The sequence below is a fragment of the Puma concolor genome, chromosome E1 (assembly GCF_028749965.1).
Source record: "Puma concolor isolate L17-30 chromosome E1, mPumCon1.1.hap2, whole genome shotgun sequence".
In the NCBI taxonomy this organism is placed as follows: domain Eukaryota; kingdom Metazoa; phylum Chordata; class Mammalia; order Carnivora; family Felidae; genus Puma; species Puma concolor.
The window spans coordinates 63254141-63274444 of record NC_141680.1 but is presented as its reverse complement, the minus strand read 5'-3'; the positions used below and the strand labels follow the sequence as shown (position 1 = coordinate 63274444).

Here is a 20304-nt window from a genome sequence, read left to right as displayed (position 1 = left end):
TAAAAATGGTTACAATGGGGGGCGCCTGGGTGCTCAGTCGGTTAAGGGTCCGACTTTGGCTCAGGTCATGAACCCTCAGTTCGTGATTTCGAGCCCAGCAGTGGTCTATCTTGCACTCAGCACAGAGCCTGCTTTCGATCCTCTGCCTCTCTCTCTCTCTCTCTCTCTCTCTCTCTGCCCCTCCCCTCCCCCACTCTCTCTCTCTCAAAAATTTTTTTTTAAATGGTTAAAATGGTAAATTTTGTGTTATGTATATTTACCACAATACAAAGAATAGTTAAAGTGTATTTAAAGCTTCTAGTTGGGGCAGGGGGCTCCTGATGTGGGAGGATCTGCCCCCTGGGGGGTGTCTGGACAGGCTGCTGCACTGTGTATATGTGGAGTGTGTGCTCATGCATGTGCACAGATGAGTAAGCCATTCAAAATTCACTTTTTCACCCAAATGATTCTCTTCATACTCACATTGAACACGTTGTGTCACTGATGGACTTTAGCATTTCAAAATTTATGGGGTTTTGGTTCTGTTTAAAAATTGATTTCTGGGACGCTTAGATGGCTCAGTCGGTTGAGCATCCAGCTCGGGTCATGGTCTCGAGGTTTGTCAGTTCAAGCCCCATGTGGGGCTCTGTGCTGACAGCTGGGAGCCTGGATCCTGCTTCGGATTCTGTGTCTCCCTCTCTCTCTGCCCCTCCCCAGCTTGCACTCTGTTTCTCTCTCTCAAAAATAAACATTAAAAAAATTTTTTAAATTGATTTTGGGGGCACCTGGGTTACTCAGCTGGTTAAGTGTCCAACTTTGGCCCGGGTCATGATCTCACGGTTCGTGAATTTGAGCCCTGCATTGGGTTCTCTGCTAACAGCACGAAGCCCACTTCAGCTCAGGTCATGATCTCAGGGCTCGTGAGTTTGAGCCCCGTGTCAGGTTCTGTGCTGACAGCATGAAGCCCGCTTCTGATCCTCTGTCCCCCTCTCTCTCTGCCCCTCCCCCATGCACATGCGTGCTCTCTCTCTCTCAAAATAAATGAATTTAAAAAACGGTTAGATTTTTTTAAAAAATTGATTTCTAACCTAATTGCATTGTAGGTAGATAAAATAATGTGTATGATATAGATCCTCTGATTTTGGCTCAGACTTTCATTTTGTGTTTTTGTAAATGTTCCATATACACCTGGAAAAATGTTTCCTAACGGTTGCGTGCAAAGTTCTATGTAATTCTCCTAGTCTCCTACCATGTATACAAACCATCTATATCCTCATGGATTTCTGCCTCCTTTGTCCATCGAGTACTGAGAGAGGTGTGCAGGAATCTCCACTTCGACTGTGGGTCTGGTAGCTTCTGTCATGTTGACTGTTTTGTGTTTGAGATGGTACTATCTAATGCTGTTTGTCACACCTTCATCTTTGTGGTAAACTGTTCTATCACCTCTAAATATGACCCTCTTTTTCTCTGTAATGATTCTTTTGCCTTAAAGTGCATTAGTTATACAGATATCACTCTCCAACTTTTCTTTTGGTGATCATTGTATTTTCTTTTATTATTAACCCTTCTGTGTCTCATATTTACATTTTTTATGAAAAGCATACATCTCGCTTTTGTTTATAATGAAAACACCTGTGTCAGTAGGATTGTATTTAGCCTTCTGGAACTGAAGCACCCCTCCCCCGATGGTCCTCCAAGTAGAAGTTTATTTTCCCCACACAACAAGGCCCAGAGAGATGCCCCCCCCCCCACCGCCCCCAGGCTGGCCTGGTGCTCTGTGAGCCCCTCACCACTTGTACTCAGTGTGTGGCTCACATGGTCTCAGGACATTCTCTGACCTCCAGGCACCAGGCTCATGTTCCAGGCAGGAAGGGGGGAGAAAAGATGAAAAGTTAAAGGTCAGCCCAACAGGACCTGAGTGTCCCAAGTCTCCATCTCATTGGCCAGGACCTGTTGATGGCCCACCTAGTACAAGGGAGCTGGGCCCGCCTTAAGTGCTGGAACACAAGGAGTTTGCAGAGCCTGTCCGCCTCTGATGCTCTGCCTCTTCTTGGCCTCATCCACCTGACCCTGGCTCCATCCCCAACTGGGCTTCTTTACCCTCATGCCCCTAAGCAGCTGCACCTCCTGGTTGCAGAGAGGCAAGAGGGAGCTCAGGGTGGGACATGTGGTAAGCACATTTGGTGGCAGCTTTTGCTGGGTCCCTGGGATAGGACAGTGACTAGAATTACAAGCACAACTTCAGTTGTCCTGGAAGGACTTTCTCACAGGGGCTTAGGAGGGCTGGGTCTGTGGTCATGGATTGTCATGGATGCTGCCTCTGGGGTGGCTCAGGGCTCTCTTCCCAAGGGTAAGCAATGAGCCAGATGCTTCCCAGCGTCCTGCCTGGTGTGGGACCACCAGGAGTGTGCTGTGCCCAGTGGGATGTCAGCGTGTCCTACACAGGATGCACTCACGCTGAGGAATCATTGTCGCTTCTCTGAAATTCATACCTGTTTAGGTGTCCTATATTTTTATTTTATTTTATTTTATTTTATTTTATTTTATTTTATTTTATTTTATTTTATTTTTTAATGTTTACTTATTTATTGAGGTGGGGGGTGGGCTGTACTGTCAGCACAGAGCCTGATGCGGGGCTTGAACTCATGAACTGTGAGATCATGACCTGAGTCGAAATCAAGAGTTGGACGCTTAACCAACTGAGTCACCCAGGCACCCCTAGGTGTCTTGCATTTTATTTGCCAAATCTGTCCCCCCAATCCTGTGGAAGGCACAGCCCACCCCACAAAACTGTCCCTGGGGAAGGCCAGCTACAGGTAAATCCTCAACAAATGCAAACGGCTCTGTTGGGATTCAGCATGGGGTCAGCATCTCATTCTGGCTATCTCTCTCCAGGCTGCTCCCCTAGGAAGTGTGGGCGGGGCATCACCGACACCGTCATCACCAGGGATGAAGCCCGGAGGATTCGCAGGTACCCAAGCCTTTTCTGTCCTGAACAAGTGTGAAAGTGGGGCTGGGGGACAGGAAGCAGACAATTACTACGAAAAAGATGATTTAAGGAAATTCATTTAGAACTCCCTAAGAATTTTCTTGTATGCTTCCAAGGGCAAAGGTAGGCTTTTCCAATTTCTAGGAGCGAAGGCTTTTGCCCTCAGTCATGTGGCTGCTGATGGAACCTGCCAGAAGCTAACCACTCTTCACGGGAAGTGGTTCTGACCTGTAGAGGAGGTCGAGGCAGTGCTGCTTCCATGAGCTGCTGGCGGAGCCCTGGGACACATGTGGAGAGCAGGTGGTCACTAGAGAGAAGTTCAGTCTCTGTGCCGAGACTGGCTAGGAATTAGCCCTTTGGCCAACTAGCTGTGACTCAGGATGGGGCAGGAAGTCTTACTCAGGTACAGTTGACACTGGCTTTTCCTTTGTTGGGATTAAAAAATTTTTTTAATGTTTATTCATTTTTGAGAGGAAGAGAGAGAGAGAGAGAGAAAGAGAGAGCGCACGCGTGTGGGGGAGGGGCAGAGAGAGAGGGAGACACAGAATCCGAAGCAGGCTCCAGGCTCCAAGCTGTCAGCACAGAGCCCGACACGGGGCTTGAACTCACAGTGTCTGTGAGATCACGACATGAGCTGAAGTTGGACGCTCAACCGACTGGGCCACGCAGGTGTTCCTAACAACAAGATCTTAAGGCTTTGATTTTCCAACAACTTGTTCAAACACAAAAGCTGTTTAGACACACATGCCAAGTGCCCAGTGGAGCAGAGTCTGACCCTCGAGCTGCCTTCTGCCCGTGTGCCTGCCCAGGGTCCCGGCTGCCTTCTGCCGGTGGTGTGCCCAGCTGAGGGTCCCAGCAGGGAGACGGTCCCCATGCTTCTACATAACAGTGTAGGGACTTGTTGGGCAGGAGTCAGTGATATTTCAGGGGCTGATCTGTCCCCAGTACAGCTTCCTGGTAGGCTGTGATTGGTCTGTAAAATGCTCTTGCGTCTCCAGTGATGTGGATGGTCCTGTCAGATGCAGCACAGGCCACCATGGGGCCTCTACCTCCTGAGCTGGGGATTGCAAAGGTGTCCCCCCAGCCTTTGATGACCAGAGGGGGACACGTCAGCCCAGAGGGACCCAGTGGGGGTAGTTCAGCCTATTTTAGTGGGCACCAGCTCTCAGTGCCAAAGGTGGAAATTAAATTTAAGCTCAGTAGTTTCTAAACTGTGTCATATATAATTAACAAGACCATGATGAAATATTGCCATTTTCTCATTTGGCTTTGCAAATTGAGTCCTTTGGTCTGAGTGTGTGTTTATATCATAAACAGTAAATGATCTGTTAACATTGCATTAATCGTGCTGGTTGTTACTTGCCCGGCTATATCATAGACTATTCTATTGACTAAATCCTGACTTACAATGACCTTTCCCCACAGCATAGCCGAGAAGGGGCTGTCCCTGGGAGGATCTGACGGAGGGGTGAGTTCCTGCTTTAGTTTTCTTTCTACCCCTTTAACTTGCTCACCATCCGAGGGACAGCGGCACTGGATTTGCAGGGCTCTTGGGTACCCCCCTCCCCCCACGCCACATTTGGTGGACATGGGAGTGTCTCCTCTCTTCAGGGTGAGTCACAGCCACCTGCTCCAGATCTCATTCATATTTCAGACACCCAGCTGGGGGCAGATGGACCTGGTCTCAGGCAGTGAGCTTAGGGGGAGTTAGGAGCCCAGTGAGGAGGGTGACAAGCCCTGGAAACAGGAGAGGCAGAAGTGGGAGGGCTGCTGGGAAATGGTGGCAGACACACTCCCCAGGCCCCAGGCAGGAGGTGCCCACAGACACGGTGTGGGCACCGTCATCTGTGAGGTGCAGGGGGCTCAGGGCTCGCATGAACGACTCACCCCCCCGGAACCTGGGGATAGGACCTTAATTGGAAAAGGGTCTTTGCAGATGCCACTAAGTTAAGGGACTCAAGAGGAGATGGTTCTGGACTGGGGTGGGCCCTAAGTCCAATGGCGAGAGAGGCAGAGGGAGATCTGAGGAAGAAGAGGAGAAGCCACAGGAAGATAGAGGCAGAGGTGGAGGGATGCTGCCACAAGCCAGGGGATGCCTGGAGCCACCAGAAGCTGGAAGACGCAGGAGGCACTCTCTCCTAGGGCCTCTGGAGGGAGCGTGGCCCTGCCCACACCTGGATTTAGGACCTCTGGCTTCAGTAGCTGTGACAGGATAAAGTTCTGCTGGTTCAAGCCCCCAGTTGATGGTGATTAGTTACAACAGCTGCCGGGAACAGGCGGCCAGTACTGTGTCTCATCTGCCTCCTGGGCAGCCTCTGTCCCTGCGAGCCCTGCACGTCAGCATCCTGAACGTGGGTCTCCTCACCCAGTGAGTGGAGCTGTGGAAGATCAGTACCCTCTGCATTGTTTGGTGATCCCTGGATTATTGCCATTACACGGACCTGAATCAGTCTACATGTTTGAAAGTCCTGGGAAGATTAGTTTACAGACTTTGGTAGAATTTCTAAGTATTTCTCTGATGATCTTCATGGCTTTATTTTATTCTGCAAACTTTTACCTGGAAATTAAGCTCCTTTTATTTCTGTTTGATTTGATTCAGAGGGAGCATTTATTAAAAACCCATTTGTGCATGGACTCATTTCTTATTCATTGTTGGGCATTCCTGCAGGAAATTGTCTTGTGGCAGATTATCAGATTTGAGGTCTTTAAGCTCAGTTAACATTTATTTTTTTAAAATTTTTTGTTTTTACATTTATTTATTTTTTGAGAGACATAGACAGAGCACAAGCAGGGGAGGGTCAGAGAGAGAGAGAGACACAGAATCCGAAGCAGGCTCCAGGCTCTGAGCTGTCAGCACAGAGCCCGACACGGGGCTCAAACTCACAAATCGTGAGATCATGACCTGGGCTGAAGTCGGACGCTTAACCGACTGGGCCACCCAGGCACCTCTCAGTTAACATTTATTAACCTCAAATTATGTTCAAACCTCCGGGCTGGTTGCTGTATCAATGAGGAAAGATATAGTAGCTTCCCAGACAGCATAAAAATGATTTGTGCTGGTGACCACTTCTCTTAGATATGGGGAAGGGCCCACAGAAGGGAGTGCACGACACTTTGGCCATCCTGTAGAGAGGGATGACTCACTAATTCCACTCCTAGGGATTTCCCAAGAGGATGAAAGCATCTGTCCAAACAGACTTGTCCGCCAGTGCTCAGAGCAGATTTGTAATAGCCCCAAACTGGAAACAGGCCACGTGGCTGTGGCATCCCGGACCACGGAGTACTCCTTAGCAACAAGGACGGTGGACGTCTGTAGACATGAAGGCATGAGCAAACCACAGAGAGGTGATGCTGAGTGGAAGGAGCCAGACCCAAAAAGAGCGTATCCCACATGATTGCATTCACAGATAATTCTAGAAAGCGTGAATCAGTCTGTCATGGCAGGAAGCACATCAGTGGTTCCCTGGGTGGGGAGGGGTGGGTGGAGAGAGGCAGGAGAAGGATGGTAAAGGGGTGCAAGGACATTTTGGGATGTGGTTGTTATCTTGGTGATTGATGGTGGTTCATGGGCGTGTGATGTGTGGTCCCCTTACACCTTAACAGGGCTGAAGGAGGGAGGGTGGGTGGTGTGTGATTCAGCTGCAGGAGTTCACAGACTGTGGACTGTTTTCAGCAAATCGGACTAGGCAGGAGAGAACGAGATGTCCTATACATACCCTGGGCCCAACTTTCTTGAAACCCAGCACTGCTCCCTGGCCCAGGCTGGATCTCAGTGGTCTGCGTTTACCTTTGGCGACTTTCAAACCCCGTCACCCTGTGCTCTGTGCACGTCTTTTCCAGGCGTCCATCCTGGACTTGCACTCAGGAGCCCTGTCTGTTGGGAAGCACTTTGTGAACCTGTACAGGTGAGAGCCCAAGAGGGGCTGCGACCCTCTCTGTGCGGTATGACCTTGCACCCTCGTGCAGTTCTTAGCTGGGAAGTGGGAGGTGTGGCCCTTCTCAGGCGCAGGGTCCCTGTTCACCAGCTGCAGGAAATAGTTTAGCGCTACACCCAGGGAGCGCTTCTTGGGAAAGCAGGACCTACCTGAGGCCTAGGGACAGCTGGGGGGGGGGGGGGGGCGGTGCCCACCAGGCTCTGGGGCCAAGGGGAGCTGGAAAGAGTCAGGGGCACTCTGATCCTCCCTGAGGCCAGGGAAGGAAAGGGATTCTCCCAGCCTTGCTGAATGTCACCCTCACTCTGCTGGTATTGACTTCCCTGCCTTTTAATCACATAGTTGTCACTGTAGAGGGAGCAGTTAGGACAAGCTAGTTTTCAGGGACCTACTGGTTAGTTGGAGGAAACACTGAGTTTAAAGGAAATAAGGAAAAGATTTAAATGTTATATAATAAAACGTTAACAATAAACGTTTAATGAAATGTAGCATTTGTTAACATTATGTTTTTTGGCAGATACTTTGGAGATAAAATACAAACCGTCTTCTCAGAAGAGGACTTCCAGTTGTACCGGTGAGGAGGAAAGGGGTGAGGAGGTCAGATGTGGAGGCAGGTGCAGCGGGCTGAGTGGGGAGGGCCGAGGGTCGGTGTGCCCAGGAGCCCAGCCCAACCGGGGGCGGAACCCAAGTGTGCCCCGCCCACCGGCACTGCCCACCCACCACCTAGACCACACCCACCCCGCCCACCAGTGAACCCCACCCCATCCTCATCCCGCCCACTAGCCCCCCCCATCCACTCCACTCCATCCAGTCCACGCCCACCCACTGCCCCCGCCCACCACGCACCCTAGACCACACCCACCCCGCCAGCACCGCCCACTCAACTCAATCCAGGCCACGCCCACCCCGACCTCACCCACCCCGGGCCTATGCCAAGCCCTCCCCACCATTACCCTGGCCAGGCCACGCCTACCCCCTTGGTCCTGGTCACTCTCACCCCATCATCACCCTGTCCCCTTCCCCCTGTGGTGTGCCTATCCACTTACACCGGCCTAGTCCAAGCCTGCCCCTGACCACACCTCCCAGTCCGTGGCCCACTGGTCACACCCATCCAATCCATGCTTCGACCACGCCCTCAAAGACCACCACCCATCCACGCCGGCTGACCACGCCCCAGCAGCGTTCCCTTTCAACCCCGCTCCCCCCCTCCCCGCCCCCCCACCAGCCCCTGGCTTGTTGTGGGCATGTTGTGAACAGAGGGTCTCACGAAAGGTGAAATGCACCGTTCACTTTGTTGGAATCCGGGCAGGTGGATGAAGGGGTGGTACCTCTCTGCCCCCAGGAGGCCAGGGAACCCAAAGACCCAGCGAGTGGCCGCAAAAATACTGAGGGGAGGCGGGGTTGTGCGGACTGGTCTACTCTCCCGGCTCCGAGGTTTCCTTCTTCCCCTGGCTCCTCTCCGGCCCTCTGCGCAGTCAGGGCAGACGTGCGGAATTCACCCGAGCACGCTTTGTGCTGGTGGGTAGTACACCGGGCAGCCGCCTCCGCAGCTGTGGGTCTAGCCAGGCCATCGCCCTCACGCCACCCAGTGGAGGCTGCGTGTGCCCCTCGGCCCAGGGCTGTTCTCTGGCCTTCACGACAGCTCACGGATACGGAGGCACATCCAGCCTCAGGGGGGTCCAGCAGCTCTTGTAACCGCCGTGCAGGGCTGGGCCCACTCCCCAGCCACACCACACATGCCAGTGCCACCCCCACTTGGTGCCCTGTCAGACACAGCCCTCCTGTCCTGGCAGCTCCCCCGCTGGGGCAAGGTGTTCGTTTGTTTTTGTTTCGTTTTGTTTTTTTATCTTGGGGGGAGGAGAAGGGCAGAGAGACAGAGAATCCCAAGCAGGCTCTCCGCTGCCAGCACAGAGCCCGACTCTGTGCTCCTTCCCATGAAGCGTGAGATCATGACCTGAATCCGAAATCCAGAGTCTGGCTCTCAACCGACTGAGCCACCCAGGTGCCCCAGGAGTGTTTTTGTTTTTTATTTAAAACTTTTAACTTTTAGATAATCAAGACTTCCATACTGTTTTGAGAACTAGCACAGTGAGACCCTGTTGTACCCTCCACCCAGGATCCCTGACTGCAACTGCTTCGTGTGAGAGTAGGGTGTCGCCCCCAGGATGTGGCATGCCACCTATTTGTTCAGATTCCCTGCTTTCACCTTATTTGTGTGAGTGTGTGCAGTTCTGTCCCCGTGTAGGTCATGTAAGGGCCGCCAGTCACGCCACCAGGCATCCCGTCCCCACGCGGCCCCCACTTTGCCCTTGTGCACCCTCAGCTCCAGCACCCATCCCCAACCAGCAGCCAGCAGGCCTCCTGGGCTGGAAACACAGCTGCCGCTTCCCCTTGGTCACATCTCCAGGGAGACAGCTGGAAAACAAAGCTGGGCTACTGGTCCAGAGAGAAGTGAGGGGTCGGATGAACTCTACACATGAATAGTAACGGCAGTGAGTGGTGCACTTGATCCCTGCCATGCGCTAGTGACCTCACTTGGTGGCTGTGAAGTCTGGGCCTGGAGCGCGACAGGGTCTCCTGGTGCAACCAGCCAGGCACTGGTGGTGCAGGAGCCTCAGTCTGTGATTACACAGTGACCAGTCAACGTCATTCACCATGTTACCGTTTAGTAAAAAGTGTGGGTCGGTATTTTCACGTTCATAAGGTCGATGAAACATATGAATGAACACCGTGAATGAAGGGAAAACAGCAGATTTCTGTCTCATTTGAGTGTGAACATGCAGAGAGGAAGGGTGTCAGTCACCTCTGTAGTATGGAAGGGCTTGCGGTCGCACACAGAACCCAGGAAGGGTTGCACAAATGAAAAAGAGTTTGTATTTCTGGAGAGAAAACCCAGTCGGTGGTTGCACCCAGAAGCATGCATGCTGTCGCTGGGCACGTGGGCACTGGATGACGGCTCCCAAGAGGCAGGCGATGCCCCCTGTGTTCTAGCGCAGCTTAAGGTTTAATAAATGAGATTGGTAATTATCAATGAAGAAAGAGGGAAGGAACCAATCAGTTTCACACAGTAAACCAATTGTTAAAATAATAATAACTAAAAAAATAATGAAAACTTTTCAAAATATGTTGTTGAAGAGTGTTGTCAAGTAGATGGCAGTGTTTAGAGAAATCTTTTTTCTCATCTTGTCTATTCTATGGTTAAAAATAACTGAGCATTTGGAGATATGACCAGAATATTACCAGCACGAGATACCAGTGTGATCTAATTTATGGTCTAGATCATCACAGACCACATCTGCAGAGTGACAGAGCAGGGTTTGGGTGACATCTCCACTGCTGTCTCCCACACAAGGATTCCGATAATTCACAGAAAATGCAACGCTCCGTCTGTGGGTCTCACAAACCTGGAAGGAGAATGGTGGCTGAGATGGGCTATCTGGCCAACGTTCAAGGCAAACATTTGGTCTGAACCGTTCCCCGCACCACACCTCGGGCTGTTACACTCAGGACCACGTCCACGTCGTGTCCTGGACTCTGAGTCACCAAACCGCCTTTTCTGGATGTGCCGAAGATAAAAGCCACCAAATCGCTTCCAGACTTTTCTCAGCCGCCATCTGTGCGCTGACATCAGGGAGAATACGCAGCATGATATGCACAGAAGCCAGAACCATGAAAGCTGAGGACTGTCCTGGTGGCCCCGTGGGAGCCGTCGCCACAGCGGGAACCGTCACCACAGCGGGAGCCATCGCCACAGCGAGAGCCGTCGCCACAGCGGGAACTGTCACCACAGCGGGAACCAAGAAGTGGAAGGCCAGTGTGCCCCAAGTGGGCGGGGCTCTTTCTGGCTCCAAGGTGGAAATGTTAAGTTGGTGAACATAGAATAAAAGTGAGGAAACCAGGAGAGAGAAGCAGAAAGTACTGCAGAAGCTGAGAGGAAGCTTGTGCGTGGAGTGAAGCTGGGATTGATTCCAGGAGGAGCAGCATCGCATTGTCAACGCGTCATCCACGCCGTGTGCTGTTTGGTGACAGATGGAAGAATATCATGAGTCTCTAAGTTCTTTCAGTTTGTCGGACTCCGACATTTGGCTAAACTCTGAAATGCTTTGGGCCTTGAAGGTGAACAAAGATGAAGAAACGGAGCCTGCTGGATAAGTGATGTGCTCATAAGTACTTTTTATGACTTGGGTGATAAGAGCCACTGAATGCATATGTCCCTCCTACCCCATGGAGGAGTCCGAAGGATTCTGAACATAATTGTTGGTCCAGCAGAAGTTCCATGGGCATCACTAATGTTAGAATAACTACTAACTGAGATGAGTTTGGGGGAGCCCCACCCCAGGAAAGGTCTAGCGCACCCCCAGCTAGTGCCCTGCCTTGTGGGAGTACCCTTGAGCACGTGGTGTGCATGTTGAAGCATCACCATCAGTGGTTTGGAAATGTTGGAATGATTTATGTCCTGTTGGGCTGGAGCTCCATCATTTGTGGTCCTAGACCTAGTTTACCAAATATTCTGTAAGTGTGCACACAGGTAGGTACCTGTGTGTGCACATGTGTGTGTGTGTGCACACCTGTACATGTAGGCGCGTATGGGGGTGTACACGTATGTATGTGTATATGGGAGCAGGTATGTGCATGCGTAGTTATGTCTTGCAGGCATGTATTGTGCATGTGTATGGGAGTTAGTGTGTATGTGTGTGCGCATGTGTGTGGGCATATATGTAGGTAGGTACGTGTGTGCACGTGTGTAGACGTGTGTAGGTAGATGGACAGCAAGTGCATGTGTCCGCCTCACAGGTGTGGCTCAGCCTGTGTAGTGCTGCTCCCCTGCATCCTGGCCTCCCAGGAGTCGGCTCCCTGGGGCTCTGTGGAATGGGCCGTGCAGGTCAGCAGTGGTCCAGGGAGGGTGGTGCCCCCACCACGAATGCCCGTGTGGTGAATTGTGCCCCGTGGCACCTCGCCGCACAGCCGCGTGTGTAGGGCTGCGAGCCCAGACCCCTGGATGTGCCAGGGAGGGGCTGGTGTCTCCGGGGGCAGCACCCCTCTGCCGCGGCAGGAATGGCCCGAGCCCCTGACCACGCACAGTGCAGCTCTCAGACAGGGCCGAGGTCGTCCTCTGGGCCTCTGTCGGGAGCACGTGCACCTGGTGCAGAGGGCCACTCGCCCCGCAGCTGCCTGTCTGTCCCCGCAGACGGGGCCCCCGCCCTTGGCCATGCCCCAAGGAGCCGGTCCTCAGGGTTCCTGGCTCTGCACACGATGCGCCTTCACACGTGCGTGGGCCACATGTACGTCTGTCCATCTCGCTGCTTTCCCACAGCCGTGTCACTCTGTAGCGTGGTGCTGCGTGGGCTCCATGGGGCCCGTGGAGAATCCTCTCCTCTGAGGCTGCACTGCTCCTGGGTGACGCCTGTGTCCTCTCTACAGGGACGTGCGGCAGAAGGTCCAGCTCACAATCGCCCAGGCTTTCGGCATCAGCGCATCTTCGCTGCACCTGACCAAGCCCACGTTCTTCTCCCGCATCAACAGCACCCAAGCCCGGACAGCACACGACGAGTATTGGCACGCGCACGTGGACAAGGTGGGCACCCGCTCTCCAGCATGGGCCCCGGGGCTTGTTCGTGGCTGCCCAAGCAGCCCGCCCGGGTTTCTGAGTGTCCACTGCAGCCTTTCTGTGGTTGGGGTTTTACACATCTTTGTCTCTGATGCTCAGGTGCGTCCCGAACCCCGAGGATGTAGTCGGGATGGGGGGGGGGGGGCGGGAACCTGTCCCCAAGTGATGGTGAAAAGTGCTTTAAGAAGTGGTGGGCACTCTGTCCTCTGTGGCCATCTCCACTGGCGCCATAAGCTTCACCACGTATCCCCTGGGCAGCCTTCTGTTGCCCCCGCAGCTGCAGGTGGCCTCTCCTCGGGCCTGCCTGCCCCGCCCCCATGTTCTTCCTCTTCATGGGAAGATCTCTTGACCACTCCGGACCCTCTGGATTTCCCGTCCTTGCTCTGCTCTCGATCCGTGATGTTGACCAGCTGCAGGAGGAGCCCGTCCCTGCCTGTCCTGCAGCCACCCCACCCCTCACCGCCCTGCACACCCACAGTCTCGGCATGCTGCCAGGGGAGACCTGCCTCGGGAGACACCCGAGGGCTGCCATGTGCTCAGGTGATCCAGGACACCCCTTGTGTCCCTAGATGCTAGAACAAAAGAAGCAAGTGGAAAATACCCAGAACCGGGGTGAGTGATGAGGCAGGTTGGGATGCACGCTTGCAGATATGGCTTTGGCTTCAAGACCAGCCAGATGCCTAGTGTCTGTTTCATCTCGACTGAGCTGACGGAGGAGGCACCATGCATCTGCGAGCACTTGCGTGTGGTTAGTGAAACTGAGGACCCCGATATGTAATCGGCTCGAGCCAGTGTAAACAGAAGTGGCATCTGTGGCCAGTGGCTCCCGTGTGGGCCCATGCCGCTCTGGGGCTCCACCAGATTCAGGCTGGGAGTGTGGGGTTTCTGGCCTCCAGGTGGCTGGCACTATGTGCTCAGATCCGGCTGTGATGGAGCCCCATCCCCCTGCACCTCGTGGCATTGGCAGCTATTGACCCATTGGTAACTACTGTCAGATCATCATTCGGGGACAGGGTGAGACCTTTGGTGTAAGGTGATCGCGGACACTACAGAGGCAGAAGAGGGTGTTCTGGTGCTGAAGGAAAAGACGATGTATGCGGAGGACAGACAGGTACTTCCAGCACACAGAGAAGGGGGCCCCACGCGTGGGCTGGAGTCCAGGAGGATTTCCTGCACGAAGGAAGGACAGCCGTCCACACACCAGGAAGAGTCGGTTCAAGAGAAACACGCCCTGGCCGTGTTCTCGAAGATCATACTCTTCAGGTGGGAAGAGACAGGCCCCGGTGACAAGTCGGAAGCTGCAGGCTCCCCAGAGGGATGCTTAGAGCCAGGAGGCCACAGAAGGGTCTGCAGGAGCCAGGGCAGTGCGAGCAGCCAAGGACCGCTCACATGTGGGCATGGCGAGAAGACGTCCTCAGACACAAGAGAACTGGACCGTGGCACCTGCTCGTGATCCGCGGGGGTCCTGTCTCTAGCTCAGGACAGACTCCCCAGCAGAGCCCGCTGCTTCCAGTTTCCTCCTTACCCAGGTCCCCAGTTTTCACGTGAGCTTTGGGGGGGTTCCTGTGCAGCATCTGGGGATGGGCGGGTATGAGAGGGTCAGGCTCCTGGACCCTCCTGCTGTACCTGGGTCTCTTTTAGGCTTACGTGGCTCATGTATGCTTTCAACTCATGTGAGGTTCACTGCTGAAGGTGTTCTAGAAGCAGACCCTGGGAGATCGTGGTCTCCCATCACCCTGGTGTTTGTTTGGTGAACGAACATCAGTTAAGGCGAAGCCGAGATGGGCTCTTGGTGGGGTTGTGGAGCCAAGCCCAGGTGTGTAGAATCCAGCTTCACGTGGCCTGGTGCAGAGGGCACAAGGTGATGTTGGGTCTCCGTCACCACAGCAGCCTTGCTGGTTGGCCACCTCATGTCAGGAGATGACTGTTGTCATGGTGATGGGGGCAAAGATGGTGGCAGGGGAGAAGGCTCTTCAAGCTGTGGTCAGACATGTCGCAGGAGGTTGGCCTGGGGCTTCTGCGTCCCGTTCCCATGATGCCTACAGGTGTCAGTAAAATCTTGTAAGACTGGCTGTCAACCCAGCAGCTTAGAGGCAGGGGTCGGGCTGCGTGTCAGGGCTGGCGGGGTGACGTTTCAGACTAATTCTTAGACTCTTCCGTTACTGTTCCTCTCCTACCCCAGACTTGCTAATTGAATGGTTCATCAGCCTGGAATACATTATTATGTGATTAAAATTCTTTGCACGAAAAAAGTGCATCTCTCACTAATTCCGTTTATTAATTATTAAAGCTCTTTGTTCTGATCTGTGTCACTGAAGCCCTTGGAAATTACATCTTCCTTTCATATTACAGTTAGCTTCTCCTCGGCAGCCCGAGGTTTTAAACCAAACCCTGAAGGTGTCACATTGAAAACGACGTGTCTGTGCGGCAGCCCTGGCCTGCAGTGGCTTCCGGGGTCCCTTCTGTCCCCGACTTCGGGGCATCTGAGGAAACAAGCGATAGCCGCCCCCTGTTTCCATTCCTTCGTCCAGGTGGGAGTGGGGGTCGATTCTCAGAGGGTCCGTGCTCAGACGTACCCCTCCTCTGCAAACGAGCGTCTACACAAAGAGGGTCAGACACAAAAGGACAGATCCCGTGGGATCCCATGGCTATGAGGTCTCTAGAGTTGTCAGAAGGGTCGGCACCAGGGGGTGGGGGGCGGGGGTGAGCGTGTAATGGGACAGTTTCCATGTGGGAGGTTGGAGTTCTGGAGACAGACGGGGGATGGTGGCACAACAGTGAGAACATGCCTGCTGCCCCCCGGGCTGCGCACTGAGGTGGTTAAAATGGTAAATTTATGGCACGTGTTTTTACTGGAGTTAAGAACAAAGGTTGGAGTCGCCCAGCATCTGAAAGAGCGACAGCACTTGCCATTGCTGCTGGTGCAGGAGACTGGCCCTGCTGGTCAACAATGACGCTGCCACCGTCCCAGGAATCGCTATGGTGCCGGCTTGTCTGCCCTGCGTCCCGCACACGCTGCCTTTCCGGAAGACAGCTGTCTGGGCGTTTGAGCTATGCCAGAGTCCCAGCAAAAACACACGACCGTGGGCTCAACCAAGGTGTTTCTGAAGTCGAGAAGGCAGTGAGCGGCCTCTGTTAGGTGCACGTGTTGTATGCTGACCTCTGAAGGCTGAGAACGGTGTCCTGGGCTTGTGTGCCCCACGAGAACCTCGATGGTGACGCGCTCCCTCCGCTCTGCCCACAGGTGACCTATGGCTCCTTTGACTACACCTCGCTGCTCTACCTCTCTGACTACCTGGACGACTTCGGTGGAGGGAGATTTGTGTTCGTGGAGGAGGGGGCCAACAAGACAGTGGAGCCAAGAGCAGGTAGGGCCCTCACGCGGCAGCCCAAGGCTTGGGCAGATGCCCAGCGATGCTGCGCTTGCCTGGATGCGTCTGCTGGTCCTGGACCCCCAGGGGCCCCATCGCCCACGGTCGCTGCCGCCATGGCACAGCGGTTCCCAGAGCCCGCCCCTCCCTGCCCTGTGGTGCACTCCCCAGAGGGACTCAGCAGCTCACGTGAGGTGATACTCCCAACCTGACGATGTTGATAACAGCACTGAGCACTGGGGCTTGCCTCCCCGGACACAGTGCGGACACTCAGAGCTGCCCAGTGAGCAGGTGCTGGGCAGATGACGTGTCCCTCCCTCTGGCACTTGTGGGGAAGAGGGGGGACTCACAGACAGACCCGGCCACTTGGCTCCAGCCCAGGTACCTCGGACAGCGCCAGTGCCGTCCACCTGCTGCCGCGTCTCACCTGTGCCTGTGGCATTGTCCTCACCTGCTCACTGGGCTCCTGCCGGCTGGGAGCTCGGTCAGGCCAGTGAGGGTGCCCACCTGGCTTGGCCAGAATGTTCCTGTCAGCCATGGGGCAGTCCCCCAAGCTGGTGGGTCCAAACTGCTCCTTGTAGTAGCTCTGAATTGGACACCAAGTGGCTTGGAAATCAAAAGGCATAAAAAGGAAATTAAACCTCTCGGTGTTTGCTCTCCTCCCTCCATGGGGTGAGCACAGGAAGAGGTGTAGACCTGGGCTCAGTCAGTGGGCAGGAGGGGCCCTGGACACCCTGCAGTTCCAAGGCTTTAATGGATAAAGAACCAGAGAAGCTTCTGTCACTGAGGCTGGGTGTTACATGCACATGCTTTTGAGAGGTGCCCTTGTTGTCCCAGAGAAAAGAACACGCAGGATTATAAACACTGAGTTTCTCTCACACGCTTGGTTACTCAGTTGCTGAGCTCAATCTCTAAGTTGTTTACTGAAGAGTGTAAAAAGCCAGAAAGTACCTTTTTGTGAATACTGAAATGTTTTGTGTTTATAGAATTGGGTGGGCAGTACAACTCGATGCACCCCTGGAGGATATAGTCCTGAAGGATGTGGCCTTGGGGCACACGGCTCTGAGGGACATGGTTCTGGGGGTCATGGCCCTGGGAGACTCTCCCCTGGAGACCCACTGCTGGGGGACGCAGGTCTGGGGGACGTGGCCCTGGGGGATAGGTTCTAGGGGACGTGGTTCTGGGAGACATGGTCCTGGGGGACATGGCCCTGGGGGACAAGGTTCTAGGGGATGTGGTTCTGGGTGACGTGGCCCTGGGGGACATGGTTGTGGGAGGCATGGTTCTAGGAGACGTGGCCCTGGGAGACAAGATTCTGGGGGATGTGGCCCTGGGAGCCCCACCCACCAGTGTAAATGTTACGGGTCTGTCTTGCGCTTTGCCTCGTGTGGTGAGTTAGCAGCGCTGGTCCCTGGACAGATGATGATTTCATCCTCTGCTAATAATTTCCTTGTGGTTCTGATACAAGCGGCCTGCCACTGGGTTCTTCAGAGCATTTCTGTGGTACCTACTCTTACTTAATTACTATGGACTTTTCACCAGTCAGAATCAAGTGTAGGGCTTACCTGCTGGTTGGACAGGACAGAGGGGCTCAGGATTGTGCAGCCGGTGCCATACTTTTCTCTAGTTACCACACCGGCACTTGATGGGGTCTGAGGGCCTCTTTCCAGGTGGACAAGATGAGAGGCAGCCACACTATTTTATACAATTGACTGTGTGCTGTCCCTGCCTGGGGCTCAGCGAGGTACATTCGTGCCACAGACATCGTGGGAGCTGTCGTTTGACTCTGGAGAGACGCACAGCAGCTCACCCACCAATGAGACCAATTTAAATATTATGGTTCTTGCCTTGGACAGTCTCTCCTCTCTTGTGGAAATTCACAGGAAAATACACACAATAAAATACACACTTACATTTTCCCACTCATTCGATCTTTCCAGAATCACTCTTTTCCGTATATCTGGGTTTCCAACGGGGACCATTTTTCTTCGGCCTTAACACTCCCAGCCCCATGGGTCTGCCAGCTGTGGCTCTTCTGTTAATGCCCTCATTTCACCTTTTCTAGCATATTTCCACTGGCTGTGAAATTCTGGAGTGATAGAATTTTCCTTTCTCTGTAGAAACATCATTTTATTTTCAGGTTCCATTCTTGCTGAGGGAGAGTCATTGTCAGGGTCACTGTCCCCATGGTCACTGCCTTTTTTCTCTGCTGCTTCCAAGATTTTCCCAAATGACTCATTTCATCTGTTTGACTGTGATGGGCCTCCGCGTCCCACTCGGGGTTGGCTACACCGATTGGATTGGATTGGATTGGATTGGGTTAAAAAGCCAGGTTTTCACAGCTTTGGGGAAAGTTTGGGTCATTGTTTCCTCAAGTTCTCTTTTTCTGTCCCAATGTTAACTTCTTCTGAGGCTCCAACAGCATGAATGGTGGAAGGCTCTGTATTGTCCCAAGGTCCTTTTCTCTGCTCTTCGGCACCTCTGTCTACAAACAGTGCGGAAACGCTGGAAGGGACACGGAGACCCCTACTCTTACTGTGCGTCCACAGACACTTGAGAACTGCGTCTGTCTACATGGGCAGAGGGGGTGGATGGGCACGGGAGGCCGGCGGCCGCTGTGCAGACAGGCCTGGCTGCTGTCCCATGTCTCAAGTTTGAATCAAGAGACCAAGGACAAGATGTGTTTTAAAAATGTAAGTCTCGGGGTGCCTGGGTGGTCAGTTGGTTGAGCATCCAACTTCGGCTCAGGTCATGGTCTCACGGTTGGTGGGTTTGAGCCCTGTGTCAGGCTCTGTGCTGACAGCTCAGGGCCTGGAGCCCACTTCGGATTCTGTGTCTCCCTCTCTCTCTGCCCCTCCCCGACTTGCACTCTGTCTCTTTCAAATAAACATTAAAAAATAAATAAATAAATGTAACTCTCAGAAAGTGTGGTGGGTCCGGATTGCTCTGGGAAAGCGTTTCCTTCCCATGGGGGTGGCTGGGCTGGTCCAGAGGAGGGGACTGCACTGTGTGTGAGTTCCAGGAGCCCCCAGGCTCACACTCATAGGTTTCCTGTGTGTTCACCATTTCTTTTGCTCTGTTGTTTCCAAACACAGCCTGGTTCTCTGTTTACAGCTAGAAAGCAGGGCGTGTCTGAGGTGGCTTCTTCTCTCCTTTGCAAAGATTACGGTCAATTTGCAAGTATTGATGGAAGCAGTCAACTGTCCAGCAGTGGCTTCGTGGGTTTTTTTTATTGTTTTTTTGTGTTGTGGGTTTTTTTGTTTTGTTTTGTTTTAATTCTTTTTATCTTAGAGAGAGAGAACATAAGCAGGGGAGGGGCAGAGGGAAAGGGAGAGAATCCCAAGCAGGCTCCATGCTTAGTGCAGAGCCTGACACAGGGCTCAATCAATGCCACAACCCTGGGCTCATGACATGAGCTGAAATCAAGAGTCGGACGCTCAACCGGCTGAGCTGTAACTGTGAAGGGAAATGTGGTTGTCATGGGGCCCGGCCACACGGCCAGAGCATAGTACCTGCTGAATCTCAGGTTCCTCCGTCATGGCTTGGTAATGGTCAGCTCGCTTGTAGAAAATTCTATAGTGCTGTGTGCAAGGCCAGTTAAAGACAGAAGCAGTTGAACATGGAATTGTCTGAAAATGGACAGGTTGGAAGGGCCCCTACTCTGGACTCCCAGAAGCTGCCTTTCCCTAGGCAGAAAGGTGAAGACCATTTATCTCAACTTGAAGGGAGCTGACGAGGCATTGGGTGTTTTGTCTTGACATATCTTTCTTGATTCTTTGGTAAGACATTGCCATCACTCTCCACGGTTTGGTTTTGTCTGACATGGGAGTAGAACCTGAAAGCCTGTGAGGGGTGGGCCTGGGGAGGTCACGTGGCCTGTCGGGGCACCCTGGACGGTGCTGGCAGGACCTGGCCCCCACATCTGGGCCCACCCACCACAAAGAGGGCCAGGGTGGGGGCTGGGGTGCCCCTCACGCATGGAGGTGTCCTGCTGCAGCCGTTTCCATGGTGGTTACACCTGTCCTATTTCCTGGTTTGCTGTGTCAGGGCCGGCCACGTGTGTGGCCTCCGGGTCACTTCCCTCTTCTCTCTTCTGTCCCAGGCCGGGTGTCCTTCTTTACCTCAGGGTCCGAGAACCTGCACCGTGTGGAGAAGGTCCACTGGGGCACCCGCTACGCCGTCACCATCGCCTTCACCTGCAACCCCGACCACGGGATCGCGGACCCTGAGTTCACGTAGCCCTCCTGTTCACGGCGCCCTCCCGCTGGGAAGCAGCCACACGGAACAGAACGTCCTCCTCTCCCCATTTCAGCCCATTTCCTTTGAACAAGGTGCCTTATGAATCACCCTGGATTTTGATTTCCTGATGTTTCGATCGTTTGTCGTCCGTAAGTAAATTAGGGGGAAGCAGCTTTTCACCACCAA

At 53.5% G+C, this 20304-nt stretch overlaps 1 protein-coding gene across 2 annotated transcripts in view; it reads left to right on the top strand.

Annotated features, from left to right (window-relative positions):
• The window catches only part of OGFOD3 (2-oxoglutarate and iron dependent oxygenase domain containing 3), a 22714-nt gene extending 2410 nt beyond the window's left edge, over positions 1-20304 (top strand). Inside the window, exons 3-9 of one of the 2 annotated variants that reach the window (XM_086688338.1) lie at positions 2875-2950; positions 4394-4436; positions 6809-6873; positions 7418-7474; positions 12322-12475; positions 15753-15876; positions 19982-20304. In XM_086688338.1, coding sequence (XP_086544464.1) covers positions 2875-2950; positions 4394-4436; positions 6809-6873; positions 7418-7474; positions 12322-12475; positions 15753-15876; positions 19982-20118 — 656 coding nt within the window. In that variant the 3' untranslated portion in view covers positions 20119-20304. Of the gene's footprint in view, positions 1-2874; positions 2951-4393; positions 4437-6808; positions 6874-7417; positions 7475-12321; positions 12476-12766; positions 14763-15752; positions 15877-19981 lie in introns of those variants that run through there. The other variant, XM_086688337.1, reaches the window with a different exon arrangement.